Here is a 16,354-nt window from a genome sequence, read left to right as displayed (position 1 = left end):
CTTAATTCGTCACTTCTAACAGCTTTAGAGAGTCAGCTTGGCCTAACCTTTGTGCGCAGGTGTGTTTAACGTAGAGCTACACAGCAAATCAGAGCGTGGTAACTGGGGAGCTCAGACATCTTGTCCCTTTGCCGAGCCAGCAGCCTTCCCTTAACAGAATCCCTGGACATAAACGTATACACAGTGGAATCTATACAGTGGCATCAAACGTCCCGCCAGACACCACAACCTCTGTCCCTGGCATGGCCCAACTGCCCAGCACCACCAGACCACTCTGGCCCAAACACCATAAGGCAATGGTTCCCACCTGACAACAGCAAGTCGAGGAACATTTTTTTTTTTTTCCTAAATAGAGAGAGTTTTACTTCGTATGCTGCCGACTACATCAAATTATGTTTTGCTGGCTGACTGGATAGACAGCAAAGCTGACCTCCACATCAAATATAATCAAATCTATCAAGTATATCACATAATGGAATATATCAAATGCAGTTTCTTATATTGCAATAAAAGAAAATAGCATGCAATATGATAAAAGGAACCAGTGGCAGTTACTGTGAGCGATATGATAAAAGAGCAACAGGAGCGAAGCATCCATTTGTTATCCCAAAGTGTTAACGTGACTAAGGAAAGGAGACATCACCAATTAACACCCCAACAACACCCAGGCCCACCCTTCGGCTGGGAGCCCCCTTGCAGCCAGTGCCAGGAGTCTCTCGGGAGCTGGGAAATTCCCCTGGAGAAGGTACCAGGAAGGAATTCTCTTGCTGCTTCCCACCGTGCATGGTAGCCATGTGAGGCACAGCACAAGAGTTCTGCTCCCTGCTTTCTCTGGTGAGAAAATTGACACAGCACTTTTGAACTCATGGCCTGGGAAACCATGAACCAAAAAACATGGCCTGGGGAAGTGCAGGGCTGCTCCCCTGGAGAGGGTTCCAGAAGGAATTTTATTGCTACTTCTCACCATGTCCTTGCAGCCACGTCAGGCACAGCAGAGAAGTTGTGCACCCTGCTCTCTGTGGGGAGAAACTGGACACCTTTACACTGGCAATAATGCACAGCCCAAAAAACTCACCTTGACAAAGTGCAGCCCTGCTCCCCTGGAGAAGGTGGCAGGAAGGAATTCTCTTGCTGCTTCTCACCCTGCCCTGGCAGCCATGTCAGGCACAGCACAAAAGTGCTGCTCCCTGCTCTCTGGGGTGAGAAAATTGACACAGCACATTTGCAATAATACACAGATTTGGACATCCGGTCATTCTATTCATAATAGATCTAGGGGGATCTAGGTGGAATAGACCTTTCCATTTTCTTTCTTCAACGATTTCCTGACTTGATGGCCTCCTTCCCTCCTTCAGGTGCCCACCTTTTCTTTTCTAGTTAGTCAGACTAGATGCCTTTCTCAACACAAACAGAGCATTGCCATTTATTTATTTATTTATTGATTGATTGATTGATTGATTGATTAAGACCTTGTGCTGTTTCACAGGTGCAGCAGCTGTTTCTTGGCTTTCTCCACACCCTGGGCTGGGCCCCTGATGCTCACGGTGTCACTGCCAGAGCCCTTGGTGGGGAAGTGGATGTGGACTCCACCACACTCCTTGACGATGGAGCAGACGAAGCGGCCTTTGGCACCAATGAGGGAACTGTGCAGTTTGGAAGGAATAGAGACCTCCACCTCTGTGCTGTTGGCCTAAGGGAGGACAGTACCAGCCTCTTGAGTCAAGCTGCAGAAATGTGTTTGCACCCACTCTGCTTACCCTCTGACTCCCACCTTGCTAGGAGCTTTATACAGCTGGAAGAAATGCCTGAGCAGAGGGCTTGGAGACTGGCTACTCCTGACAGGAGCAGTCACAGACTTTGGTTTACGAGTCACGAACAGACCAACACGTTTGTCTCCACCCTGCCCTCATCCATTACAACCACGTCTGTATCTGTGTCTTCTAGCAACATTGTCAAGTCCCTCAACCGCAAAAGGCCAGTCGCTTCACTTACCAGCTCCTTCTGGATGGCAAGAATCCTGTGGCGAGCAGCCTCACAGTTTGCCCTCTTGCCTGTGATAACAATTGTCTCCGAGCTGCTGTTCTTTGCTGGGAGATCAATTTTGGTGTTGCTTTCTTTACGGATCTGCCACAAAGAAAAAAAAAAAATCATCTCAGAAGTGTCCCATGTCAGAAGAAAAGCCCTTGCAGGCTATATTTGACATCACCAATGAGCAGGAGAGAGCATCCAGTGGGATTTTGCTGCAGGCAGCGATTATCACGAGCACTTGAGTTAGGAACGATAGCTCACCTTCTTGATGTTGGCACCTCCTTTCCCTATGATGTTCTTGTGGAACTGTTTGCAGATGGGGACAGAAATAGAAAAGCTGTTTTCAACCTAAGGGAGAAAGGAAGGGAGAACTGAAGATTACACTGTCATGGCAAGGGAGGCCCGACTTCAGGAACTCTGATAAACGAGCTTTTGAAAACAGGCTTAGACCCAAGGAAGTTCTCTATACGAGGGACTTGTAAGACTAAACAAAGGCAAGGACGTTCCCCTATAGCCTTCCCATAACAGGTACTACCCCCTGCCTCCATTCAGCCAAAACAGCGTCGACAGCTCCCTCCTCTTGAGGTGTTTTAGCTCTACCCAAGCCAGAAGAGCTCTGCTTCGCCCCAGGGTTATCCAGGCACGTAGGAGGGAACAAGCACTTCTGCTATTAAGCAGAGCACAAGCATTCCTCTGCTTTGAGAAGAGAGCATTGTGCTCATGAAACATTGAAAAGACTTACTTACATGCCTCTCCAGCTATAACAAAGAGAATCCTTCCTTCTCTGCACCAAAAAAATGAATGCTGACTTTTCAAGAATGCTATGGATGAGTTTCATAACCAAGGGGTGTCATCCACCTGCCACACAATTTGTCTTCTGCAACCTCGATTAAGCATGTCAAGACATCCTATGGATGTGATAAACACCTCATCACCTCTGCTCTGTTGCCCCTTCTTCCCCCAGTTTCTTACTGGAACTAGTAACTCCAGCTCACCAGTTCCTTGACCATGGCTTCAATCTGTTCCTGAGCCACATGCACATCTTCTGTAGGTCCTTCCAAAGTGATGTTATCCTCTCCTCCAGTGAATTTGATGTGAACCTTGAGGTGAAAGACAATGAATCTCTTAAGAATTTGCCAAGATCCAAGCCAGGCCAATGCTCTTGGTCAGGCCTACACCATCGATCCCTGCCACTAAGAGATGTGCTCCTTCCCAAAAAGCCCAAACAAAATCCCCACAATTTTACGAGTCAGTAACTTAACGATTTCGGCCATATGGCAGTGCCTAGAGCCCAAGGCTCTGTTGCTGTCCCAGTTTCTGCAAGGGCTTTGGAGAAGTTTACTCATCTAGCCTTTATCTAGATACCGTCTAACTCCCCAGGGAGAAGCCTCGCTGCACTCGCCATTTCCAGGTATCCTACTACATCAGTTCTCAAAACAGCACCACATAAAGCTTCCTTGGAAGGGCTCAACCCATGACAATAACATAGGAGGAGCAGTGTTTGCAGCAGTAAAAGAGAGGGTTCCCTTGAACAGCAAAGATCTGTGTCATTTCCCCCTGGGTTTACCCACGCTAGAAGACACCTCTCTCTTCCGTGACGAGTGATCTGGACTAAACCTTTTTCTACGCCGGGGGTGCTAAGCTAACCAGCTCATCCATACCTTTGGCATCTGCTGAGTTATTTTGGCCAGGTTCTGTCCTTTCTTTCCGATAATGAAACGATGAAGCCAAGAGGGGGCAGAGACCGAGGAGATGGTAAAACTGTTGGCCTGAGAGACAGAAAAACAGAGAAGCTGTTTGATGGACAAACTGGAAGAGGCCTTCACAACAATTCAGTTCCAATTCCCATGCTGCACCTCCGGTATTGACTTCTAAGCTGCACCTCTAATGGCCCAAGAGGGAGCACCCCCGCTACACCTGTCAGTGCTCACAAATGTATCTTCGCGGGACCTTCAAAGGAGGCCTAGCCCATCTTGTCAGTACCTTTGCATAGACTTCAGTCAATGCTTGCCCAAGTTTCTCAGGCTCGCCTCGCAGTATCAGCGTCTCCGAGCTCCTGTCAGTGGGTGGGATCTCGACAGAGACTCCAGTCTTCTCCAAGATCTCCTGCAGGGAATTCCCCTTGGGGCCGATGACATACTTGTGCTGGGACTTCTTCACCTCCACGGCAATAGTAGTAGTCTTCTTTTTCTGTAGGGGCAGAGACACTGAGGCATCAATCACAAGGGGGCGGGGAAGGACAAGAGCGACAGGAAGAGGCACAAGATGCAGTCAAACTCTGCACCCAGCAAAGAGCAAAGCCAAGCTGAGCACAGTGGCTCGGCAGCACCCTAGCACCCCTTGGACCCCTGCCTACAGAAAGCCTTGTGCTCAAAAATTCACAGGGCAAGTACAAAACTAGCATGCTGGGTCAAGCTCCCTGGGACACGGCATGCAAGAGACCACACACACACACACAGGCATGTCGTTGTCGTCGTCCCCGTCCCCCCGTTGGACAACAGGGTTCAACTCCCAGCCGTCTCCCAGGCAGTGCTGTAATGCAACACTGTGCAGGCTATAAGCCGATTGTTGAAATCCAGACCGGTACAAATACAGACCTAACCACGAGGAGAAACAGCCCAGCAACCCACAACAAGGATATTCACAGCAGCGTTGGCTGTGGGAAATAAACTGGAGTGACATTCACTCTTCAGCAACTTCTGCTTATGTAGCAACTTTGATACTGTCAGCTGGCCACCACTGTAGACTTCACGCTTCTTTCCTTCCTTAGTAGCCCCGGTGTGAACAAGAGCCAGGGGAGCTCTTGGTGGCCTGCTAATTCCCACGATACAGAAAAGCCAGAAATCTGTCACCTCCCGGATAGTATCAGCCCAGCTCCCACTCTGCCGAGTGAGGAAACGGTAGGATTCGGGGTCATGTACTGCAAGGGCTGCTGAGCCAGATGCAACCGAGGGATGCACAAAAGTAGAACAAGAAGGGAAGAGTGCCTAGGAGCGGGTGCCAGGGGAAGGTGGGAAGCTTTATGGACCATCCGTACCTTCTCCTCATAGATCTTCTTAACGCGAGCCACAGCCTGGGCTAGTTGCTCCTTTTCTCCGGTGAAGACTATCTCGGTCTTGTTGACACTGGGTGGAGGAATGTCGATGCGCGTCCCTGTGTCCTGCATGAGCTCCCTCACCAGCTTGTTGTAAGGGCCAGCAATGAAAGGGTGGTACACTTTCTCCACATCCAGCCGCTCCACGGCACGCTTATCCTGGAAGAGCCCACAACAGACCTTGGTGGGAACTGCCCTCTATATTACAGTCTCTGCCAGGCACAGCTAAGCTCCCAGGGGTGTCCTGCCTGACACTCTGGCCCAAGCAACCTTCTCAGTTTGCGGGCTTGTAGATCTCCACCTCTTTCAATCTACAAATACAGTTGCTGCTGCTGCTCCTTGTTTACGATATTCACCCCTGTGATCTCCTGCCTTATCCCAGCTGGCACCTAAGACGCTTCACTTCAACTATCAAATGCTTGTTTGGGCTTCAGAGATGGACAAAACGCAGCACAAGAAGTTTCAGGACCTGGCAGCGGTGCTCATACAGCCGGCGAGTGGCACAGTATACGTCTCCGTTCAGGCTAACGTTAGCCACTGACTGTAGCCACGGTGGCTACAAACTCCGACTATACCGTGGGGAAGCAAAAAGGCTGACCAGCTAATGCCATGAGAGAGATCACAGTACTGAGGTACCTGCTCAGCGGAGATAAGCAGGATCTCGTGCCGGGCCTTCTCAATCCCTTCTTTAATGCCGCTGATCTTGATCTGGTTGCTGGGGTCATCTGGGCGGGGGATCTGCATTTTGGTTGCAGTTTTGAGCTTCAGGTCCTGCAGCTTCTCACCCTTCTTTCCAATGACAAAACGGTGGTGCTCCTTGGGGATGGCAACTGTCGCTGAAGCCTGCAGCAGAAGAACCAAGCATCTGTGAAAAGCCTTGCCTGCACTGGCAGATCCACAGGAACAGAGCCAGGGAAAGCAAGGTGGACGCTGCTCAGCGTACTGCTCCTCAGAGCAAACACAACGCCTTCCCAGCACATTCTGTCTGAGGGCTGACACTGTACCGGTTGATCTACAGTGCCTCCATGCCACGGTAGCGGCCTGGGTGAATGACCTGAATCCCCGCAGCAGCACAGTCCTAAGTGCACTTGTATCAGCTTAACATGCTTCTATATGCAAAGGGAAGAGTATGTTTTGGGAAAGGCAGTATCAGCGGAAATACTGTAACCAATAGCACATCTTGATTTTCTTTGACAAGGTGTGAACCGCACAGGGGGGCTTATCTGGGATGGCTCTGCACTCTGATAACAGCTGTAAAATCCAGGGTTACAGATCTCTCTTCCAATAGGCCGTACCCTCTTCAGAAGCAGCTTAATGTGCATTGGGAAAAAAAGACTAGCTACCTGACCGAGAGCAACTGCCCTTATCCTACCAAAGAAAAAGTCACCATTGTTACCGGAGAGCGGCGGGGAGGCGACTGGGCGACCGCCCCCCGCAGCCCTGTCCCCTCGGGGGTGGCCCCGGCCCTCCCACCAACCCGCGGGGCAGCCGCCACAGACAGGGGGAGCGCGACGTGACTCAGGGCTTTGGTTCGCGCCCTGGGTGCCGCCGGAGCGCTCCCCGTTGCCGGCGCAGTGCGGGGCGGCCACTGCGTGGGGGAGCGGCTGGGGAGGCCGGCAGGTTGGGCGGGTGCAGGAGGCCGGTGGGCCGAGCCCCTCCGCGCAGCCCCCGCACCCCCGCTCGCTGCGGAGGGTTGCCCTGGCGGCACGTGGGCCACACCACGCCAATGGGAAAGGCCGAGACCACAGAGTGCAGTCGGGTGCTCGCTGGACATCCCGCTTGCGGAGCCCGTCTCTCTGCTGCCGCTGTCTTGTTGGAGGCAGCGCAACCCGCCCGGCCGCAGAGACGGGCCCGCACCCTCCTCCCGCTATAGCTGAGGCTATACCCCCAACCCCCACCGCCCGCCCCGCGCGGCCAGTGCCACCGCGTGCCCCGGGACCGGCCTTACCTCTAGTAGGCCCGCAGCTAAGCCTGTGCTGGGCACGAGGCCCAGGGGCCTGCCGCCATCGTGGCCAAGAAGAGAGATGTGTGTGACCTCCCAACATACGGGTGGTCCCTCCCCTGTGTGCCCTTTGTCAGCCGGTTGCTAGGGGAAGAGCCCGACTCGTTCCCATAGCAACCGACCAAAGGGCACATGGGGGCGGGGCCACACCTGTGTTGGCAGGTCGCGCACTTCTCTCCTCTTCACCAAGATGGTGCCCCGGGACCGGCTTTACCTCTCGTAGGCCTGCAGCGAAGCCTGTGCTGGGCACGAGGCCGAGGGGCCCGCCTCTTCCCGCCAGCTGTGCGCGCGTGGGAGCGGCGGTCGGGGTCGCTGGCTGCGCGAGGCGCGGGGCAAAGGTGAGGAGACGCGGCGGGAGGGGGGGCGGCCAGCGGCGCTGCCCTCCCTCGGCGGGGCTCGGGGGTCTGCCTGCGTGGCCCCCGTCTGGAGGGGCGGTGCAGGACAGCCCCTTCCCCGGCTCTCCGGGAACTCTCCGGGAAGCCCCTCTGGGGTGCTGAGCAGGTGCTGGTGAGGAGGAAGCAGCCGAGGGGAGCTGCGGGGTGGGGCACACACACCCCCCTACCACCACCACCCCCATACCCACAAACACCCCCGCCCACCCCGGTCCATCCCTAAAATCCTTCATCAATTCCCACCCGTCCGTCCCTAAACCCCTTCCCCCGCCCCCTCCCCTACTCCCGTCCCTCTGTCCCTGGCATGGCCCAACTGCCCAGCACCACCAGACCACTCTGGCCCAAACACCATAAGGCAATGGTTCCCACCTGACAACAGCAAGTCGAGGAACATTTTTTTTTCCTAAATAAAGACATTTTTGCTTCATATGCTGCCCACTATGCCAAATTATGTCTTGCTGACTGACTGGATACCCAGCAAAGATGAACTCCACATCAAATCGATCAAACATATCAATCATTGAAACATATCCAAGGTAGTTTCTTGTATTATAATACAGGAAAATAGCATGCAATATGATAAAAGGAAACAGCAGTAGCTATTGTGAGCGATATGACAAAAGAGCAATAGGAGCGAAGCACCAAATTGTCACTGCAAAGCCTTAACGTGACTAAGGAAAGGAGACATCACCAATTCCAACCCCAACATCACACAGGACCACCCTTTATGTGGGAGCGCCCTTGCAGCCGGCACCAGCAGTCTCTCGGGACCTGGGAAATTCCCCTGGAGAAGGTGCCAGAAAGGAATCCTCTTGCTGCTTCTCAATCTGCCCTGGCAGACATATGACGCACATCATAAAAGTTCTGCTCCCTGCTTTCTGTGGTGAAAAATTGACCAAAACCTTTTGCGCTCATGCAGAGCCAAAAAAATACATTTTAGGAAAGCGCAGCATGGCTCCCCTGGAGAAGGTGGCAGGAAGGAATTCTCTTGCTGCTTCTCACCCTGCCCTGGCACCCATGTGAGGAACAGCACAGCACAAAAATTCTGCTCCCTGATTTCTGTGGTGAGCAAAATTGACCCTTTAGAGTTGCAATCATTAAGAACCCCAAAAAATCATCTTGGGAAAGTGCAGCACAGCTCCCCTGGAGAAGGTGCCAGGAAGGAATTCTCTTGCTGCTTCTCAACCTGCCCTGGCAGACGTGTGAGGCACAGCACAAAAGTTCTGCTCCCTGATTTCTGTGGTGAGCAAAATTGACACGGCACATTTGCAATAATACACAGACCCAAGAAGTCACCTTGGAAAAGTAAAAGCGCAACACTGCTCCCCTGGAGAAGGTGCAAGGAAGGAGTTCTCTTGCTGTTTCTCACCCTCCCCTTGCAGCCATGTAAGGAACAGCACAAAAGTGCTGCTCCCTGCTTTCTGCTCTGAGAAAAAGAAAATTGACCTCTCATACCTGGAATCATTCACATTCCAAAAGAAGCCACCTTGGGAACGTGCAGCGCTGCTCCCCTGGAGAAGGTGCCAGGAAGGAATTCTCCTGCTGCTTTTCACCCTGCCCTGGTAGCCCTGTCAGGCACAGAGCATAAATTCTGCTCCCTGATTTCTGTGGTGAGCAAAATTGGCCTCTTTTCATTGGCAATCATGCACTGCCCAAAGAAACTCACCTTGACAAAGTGCAGCAGTGCTCCCTGGAGAAGGTGCCAGGAAGGAATCCTCTTGCTGTTTCTCTCCCTGCCCTTGCAACCATGTGGGGAGAAGCACAAAAGTTCTTCTCCCTGCTTTCTGTGGTGAGAAAATTGACTCGAACCTTTTGCACTCATGCAGAACCAGAGCTCACCCGGTGAAAGTGCAGCACTGCTCCCCTGGAGAAGGTGACAGGGAGGAATTCTCTTGCTGCTTCTCACCATGCCCTGGCAGCCATGTGAGGCACAGCACAAAAATTCTGCTCCCTGCTTTCTGTGGTGAATGAAATTGACCGGTTTAGTTGTACTCATGCAGAGACAAGACTTTTCTTACTCGAAAGCAAAACCAGAAAGCCACACAGGCTTGGGAATCCTCTTGTTCTTCTGCGTGGCTGGTGACTTCCCATGGCTCTTCCGCAAGGCAGGAGAAACAACCATGAATTTGGAAGCCCGCATAAATTCAAGTACACTTAGTCCTCTGACAGTCACTACTTATGGGCCAGCAGTCCTCTCACCCCTCCACAGATCTGCCTCTTAGTCCTCTAGCAGTCATCCTCCATGGAGGGACCACAAGTCCTCCATACCTACCTACCAACTCACCAGAAATGAGTCAGACCACATCAGAAGTAACACTGCCTGACCTGCAGGAGATATAGAAACCATCGTTACTGGTTGACAAGACAGAAAAAACACCGCCATCCACCAGCACAGCAGAAAAACAACCAGAAGAAACATTGTATACAAACCAAAGGCCCCCATCCAAACCCTGCAAAGGCCAAAAAGATGAAAAAAGGCACTCTCCACATAAAAAAACCAAACCAAAACCACACAAAGAACACATAATAAGATCACACTACCATAACCCCAGGAACTCAGAGCCAACAAACCCAGATTCTGTCCATAACAATAACACGCTTTAACGCTTCACTCGCTTAACCTCTGGCATACCACAACCTTGTCGCCCCCAAACCCCAGCACGCTGTAGCCCTAAGGCAACACAAAATGGAACACAAAGTCCCTGAAGATCTCCGCCAGGGCCTTCAAATGGTCCCTGACCTCAGGCATTGCAACCTTGAAGTGGGAGCCAGGTGGAGGCACCAGAACATCACCGGCACCCATCTTCACACCCTGAAACAGTGCCTGGGATAAACGCTCCTGGGCAGAAAGACTGAGGCACTCGGAGGCTTTGAACCGGCTGGCCACAGTCACAGGGCTTGAGCTCATCATTTCTGTGTCAGAGCCACCAGGCAGGTGGCCCCATCCTCCCAGAGAGACCGCTCAGGGCACCTGTACCCAGCTCCAGGGGGCTGGATACACAGCCTCGGATCCATGGGGGGAGGGGTGCTTTAATCCTGGGAGCAGGATTTCTGACAGTGCCCCTGAGGAGGAAAGCCTCCTCAGGCCTGGAAGCCTGAGAGACATCCCCGCGCTGCTCCACATGTCACCAAAAGCAGGGGCTGAGGAAGGCTGCTTTGGGGCCCGTCGAGGGAACCAGCTCCCCTGGGCTGCTCTGCGGCCACTGGCTGCCGTTGCTGTCGCGCGGGTCTCAGTGCTGCTCTGCAGTCGGCCGTCACCTCCCCGCGGGACACTCCCCAGCGCAGCACACGTCTGCACTGGCTCTCCCTGGGGACAAAGATCACAAGCGAGGGATGGGCTTGGCTTTGCCCCCAGTCCCAGGCTGCCCCCAGAGAGACCTGCCACCCCCGCCCCAGCTGTGCGATGTGGGCACCACGTACAGCTGCAGCTGTGGGTCAGGGCAGCTGTGGGCAGGGGGCAAGCCCCGTGGCGGTGCCCCCGGCACTGGCAGCAGGCAGAGCTGGGGAGAGCGAGGGGCAGCCCAGGGCAGCCGGCAGCCGGCGGCGGGGCCCGGCAGGGTGCAGCACCCTCAGCAATGCCCGGCTCCTTGCGCCTCGGCCCCAGGGCTGCAGCGCAGGGCTGGCCCCAGCCGGGGCTGGGCTGGGAACAGCCAGGCAGGGCCCCTGGCACCCCGGCACGCACCTGCTCCCTGCGTGGGGCGGCCTGGTCCTTTGCAATCGACCCCGTGGCACCCAGAGAAGGGCCCTGCCCTGGGCCTGAGCCATCGCTGCAGGGATGAGGCCTTCCTCGGCGTCCGTCCCTCAAATCCCTCCCTCCGGCCCCCACAGTCCGTCCCTAAAACACTTCCCCTCGCCCCCAGTCCCTGCGAGCGGGGAATCCGCCTCCCCAGCTTTGAGCCCGGGCGGCGCAAGCCCCCCCAGGGCTCACCCTGCCATCCATGTGGTTCCTGGAAGAAACACCATCCCACCATGCCCGCAGGCAAACCGCTATCCCTACGGACACAATGGGGGCAGCCGGCACGGGGCGGGGGGGGGTGTCACTCTCGGGGCTATTCTAGTGAGCAACACTCAGAGAGGCCAAAAACTGGAGTGCAGGGGTGATGCCGGCATTACAGCCGGCTGCAAGCGAAAGGCACTCAATGGGCATGGGCGCTGCTGGGAGGGAAAGCGCCACGTCAGGACGGTCGGGAATCTCGGCTGGCTGGGAGGGAGCTCCATCGAGCGCTCAGAGTCGAGGCTTGAGATCCTTGCAGCCACGGAGGTTTTTGCACGGAGAGCTGCGCTAAGCAAGGCTGGTTTATCACTTTGGCTGCAACACGAGCGTGCTGCACCCATGCATGTGTGCTTCCCCTGAGCCGACAGAGAACTTTCTCTCCTGGGCTTTGTTCCCTCTGGGACAGCGGCTGTGAGCGAGGCAGGGCTGTCAGATATGCACAGCAGGGGTCGAGGGGCTCAGAACGGATAAACCCCCCGGCCTGCGCCCGGCCCTGCCCCTCTCTTACAGCCTCCATGGCAGTTCCCCTGCAGCTGAGTAGAACCATCAACGCTCTGTCTTCAGGGGGGTTTCTTGTACATAGAAAAAGGGGACAGCACAAAGCGTGAAGCAGAGCCAAGAAGGTGGCACCTGATTTTAAAAAGAATACATTCAGTACATCACAAAAAAATGCGGTGGAACTCACTCTTCCAATTGGGTTAGGCAGGAGGAAAATGGATTTGGAAAGCTCACTTCAAGCTATAAGGTGGCTACTGAACACAGACTCTCCCGTGCATGTCCTGCACATTGGTTCCGCGCCTTGGACATGCCTGCGGTTTCCCTGAAGCACCCTCTCTGGGTTACTCTTCCAAAGGGGTTCCTGGGACATCTGCATAGGGAAGCTGCCTGAAGCAATCACCGTTTGTTATCCTGTCAGGTTTCAGCCAGGGCAGATAGCCTGTGCATGCAGGGACTACAGACTTTTTCTGTAACTACAGACTTTTTCTGTTAACACACTGATCTTGCAGAGAAGTCATGCACTGTGCAATTAAAAACAGAGAACAGTGCGAAACTAGTTTTGGCCTTCAAGGCATTTCTGACCTAATTACATTGAACTTTATTTGCTCAGAAGCCCTTTAAAATTGCTCCAGTTGAAGGCAGTTTCCTGATCAGCTCTGGGTTCAGACTAACTCCTATACACCTACAGCCGTCCAACTCTGAAAAGTCACACAAGGACCCCCCTACATCACCCCAGCTTTGAAGTGTCACTTCCAGTGCCTCCCCCTGGGCTAGAAGCATTTCCTTGCTGCCCCAAATGGAATTTCAAAGCTTGGAGAGCCTGCCCCATCTCTCAGCACCGTGAAGACACAGGTGCTGACGCCCAAAGGCACTTCCAAGTCCTGTCCCTGCCTTCCCCGCAGAACCCTCCACCTCCGAACTCTCCCCAGCCCCGGAGAAGGGGCAGGGATACCTCGCTGTGCTGGAAGCCGGGACAGCGCGAGGCAATTCAGCATCCTACAGCCGGATGGCCTCAACGTTCGGGGCCAGCAAAGCACCCTGCCCTGCGCACTACTGCAAAAGCAGGCTGAAGAAGGTTGCCATCCTACCAGAGCTGGAGGGGAAGAAACTGCAGTGAATATCACAGCAGGTACGCTGCCTGCAGCTGTTAGGTGCTACCGCTCAACGCCGTCCCAGGTAAGGAGTGCCGACACTTTCCTCAGCCTCACAGACCCCCTGCGAGCCCAGGGACCTGGCCTCACTGATTTAGGGCTCCCACAGACGGGAATTTGCTCTCCGAGGAAATGCAGTCATTGCAATCAACCTTTCCTCCCCAAAACATCAGCTGGAATGTGGATAACTGGCTAGCTGAAAAGGGTCACATAGACATAGTCCAGCTGGCTGGACAAAAATGCACATGGCTCTCAGCTTATCTGAAGTAAAGCAAAAATACACTGTCCTTGGCTGTTCTTGTTACACAATAACAGGAAGATTGCGGTGGGAAAAGAATGTTGCAGGTGGGAAGAGATAACTACAGAAGAGAGACTAGGGGCGGGCTTGGTATTTAGGCAACTAACCAATAATGAGCTTAACTTTTGTAATATGTATGAGCTAATTATAAGAAGGCATAAAAGGTGACTAAGAAACAATAAACGAAGTCTGCTGATCACTCATATTGAGTGACTGTGTCTTCCCTCCGTCGCGACAAATGGCGCCCGAACATTCAATTGCTGAAGTTCAGCATAAAAATCGTATCAAGCAGGATTCAACACACGCTGGATCACTCAATAGAAGAGTTGGCAAGGACATTGCCAAGAGATGCCAGACACGACTGGGTATCTGTTTTGGTGGTGACGACTAGATCTGGAAATCCCAGAGGGAAGCTGTACAGGGATTTACAAGGTCCTGCCTACGTATTTCCACAGTGAAAAGCAGCAGCCTGCTTGAATAGCATCCTGGAAGCTTCCATAGCCTTGCCAGGCTTTGGTAGGAGCCTCTTGGACCTTCACGCTTCCCAGGAGAAAGAGCAAAGAGCCTTCTCTTGACCCCTGTTTTCCTGGGGAAGAAACTGAAGCAACTCAGGTGCACTAAGGCAGACGGCACGTCTTTGCTGCGTTCTGGACCTCAGCTCCTGCACCAAGACCTCTGGGACCAAGCAACTCGGAGCTAACTACCAGCCAGCTGAACTGGTTTCCTTGCAGGTGCAGTGTCCAAAATGCATTACCTTCTCCAGTTCAGCAAACTGGAAAAACAGTGACTGTCTTCTCAGACCAACAGGAACAGTACAGGCTGTCCACGACACAGCACACATCGGGCGCTTGACCAGGAGACTGCCCAAATACCACGTGCTTGTGGCCTCCCAAGGAACGCGTATATTTGTCCAACAGGGCCACATAACCATTTCAGAAGGTACTGAGGATCAAGGAGGTTGGTGGTGGCTACTACAGCATGCTAGAGCACTTTCCAGGAGATCTGAGAGAGACAAAGCTCTAGAAAAGGCTCCCAACCCACGCACCAGGTATTTGCTACATCTTTTGCCGGTGCACCCATTGGCATTCTGGTTTGGGGCTAAAGTGTAGTTTTGAAGCCGCTGCCAGCTCATCTCCACTTAAGAGCTCATTCTAATGAAGAATATTTGATCCCAGGGACCAGATCAAACCTACTGGAGAACCAGGTCCTGGACCACACCCTGTTTTTCTCAGGGTCTCGATACCAATTGCTTTGATCTACAATCTCTGATTGCACTTGCTACTCTAGACAAAGCTGCTGATAAAGCTGCTGATAAATTCTTAAATGTCTCTTCCACCAGCTCAGAGCTTGCCCATTTCTTAACACTGCCCTTGGTCTGCAGGAACTGAGCTCCTAGAGCTGTCGTCTGCCCCGCAGGATCTTCCACAGCCCGAGGACAGTCCAGCTGCCTTCTTACAATTGCTCCTTCAGTCTAACAGAATCAGTCTTGCACGACTGTGCTCTGAAGACACCGTTGCACTACAAAACTCCACTCTGCAGCTTGCAGGGGTTTAGCAGAGGTTGCGCCATGCTTCAAACACTATAATCAACAGCAAAACCCACGTGCCCTGCCCATCTCCAGCCACGACAGCAGCATGGCAGCTCAGGTGCTCCGGTTCCTTTTTGTTGCTGTTTTCCAACTATATTATCACGCCACAGTGTTTTGCACAAAAAAAGATGAGCTCCCTACCTCTGCGTGCTGATGCAGTAGCGGGCCGCCCGGTTACCAACATTGCGAACCAGCAGCGTTTTCTGGGTGCTGTACTTGACTGGACAGGCTGAGAAGTTCACCTGGTCGGGGAAGTCCAGGATAGCTCGGGCACCTATAGCTCGGATTGGCACAACAAACTTCTCCCTTTCTGTGATGCAGATGAGCTCGTGGAAATAATCCTGCAGGGAAAGAAACAATCTCAGCACAATGCTTTTAGTACTTTCCCCATGGCAGAAGGAAAATTGCTGTTTTCTAGGACTGTAGCAGTATCATTCAGTAACGCAACAGTACTTTTTACCTTCATGACCTTTCATTCCAGCATGACTTGCACACAGTTGTTAACTTGCAAAGAAGAAACAAGCCCACTGATTCACCCGCTTTCGCAGCAAGCTGGCAGCACCACAATTATCTGATGCTTTGATTCCGAGGCACCAAAACAGAGTCGCTTCACGCAAGGGATCACAGCACTAATGGAACCTGCTTCGATCGCCACCGCAGACTATTGGAAGCACCACTGAGAACCCAGCTGTGCCACAGCACTAACTTCAAAGCCAGCAACGCGGAGACCTCGTTGAAGCTTGGCAGGGGATGCTCAGGTACACTTTCAAAAGGACTTCAGCACAAACGTGATCAACGGTCAGTCGCTGGGGAAATGCTTCACAAGCTGGACACGGTAATTGCTGCGATGCCAGCTGAGTGTAGGGTACAGCTGTATTTCTCACCCGCTCCCACAGCCTTACAGGGCCAAGGCTGGGGACACGCACCCTTCAAAAGCCATCTGACCCATCTCCCCACACCAGAGCCGGCTCAGCTCCAGACCCAAACTGTTTTTGCAAGAGGTTTCACAGGTACTTCAAAGCACTAACAGTTCCACCCCTGCCCTCAGCAGCCTACGCCAGCTCTGCACTGCAATTCAAGAGAGTTCTTCCTCTGCCTCATCTCAGTTTCCCTTGACATCTCACCCAGCCCCAGGGGACACAGAGACAGCTCTGGCTGATGCCGTAATCGAACCCCTCTGTAAGGTCTGTTCTAGAGGAGTAAGTGACGGCGTGCCTGGTTAGCACACCCACCCCAGGCAGGCGGCATCGGGAGCTGCACACGGGGGACACTCAGACACCCCACCAGAGCAAAGCCGGCTGTGCATTCC

At 53.3% G+C, this 16,354-nt stretch overlaps 1 protein-coding gene across 1 annotated transcript; it reads right to left on the bottom strand.

The window, feature by feature from the left end:
• Positions 1 to 1,475: 1,475 nt before the first annotated feature.
• On the bottom strand, positions 1,476 to 15,511 carry LOC129783347 (vigilin-like). Its single transcript, XM_055793330.1, has 11 exons — positions 15,506 to 15,511; positions 15,187 to 15,386; positions 7,984 to 8,059; positions 5,759 to 5,965; positions 5,066 to 5,281; positions 4,012 to 4,218; positions 3,690 to 3,797; positions 3,024 to 3,194; positions 2,290 to 2,376; positions 1,993 to 2,124; positions 1,476 to 1,690 (listed from the first exon to the last, which is right to left on the bottom strand). Exons 1-11 carry the CDS (start codon positions 15,509 to 15,511, stop codon positions 1,481 to 1,483), a joined length of 1,620 nt encoding a protein of 539 aa, XP_055649305.1. The 3' UTR covers positions 1,476 to 1,480.
• Between the last annotated feature and the right edge of the window lie 843 nt (positions 15,512 to 16,354).

Source organism: Falco peregrinus, unplaced genomic scaffold (genome assembly GCF_023634155.1).
Source record: "Falco peregrinus isolate bFalPer1 unplaced genomic scaffold, bFalPer1.pri scaffold_35, whole genome shotgun sequence".
Taxonomy (NCBI): domain Eukaryota; kingdom Metazoa; phylum Chordata; class Aves; order Falconiformes; family Falconidae; genus Falco; species Falco peregrinus.
This window is presented reverse-complemented; position numbering and strand designations above follow the sequence as displayed.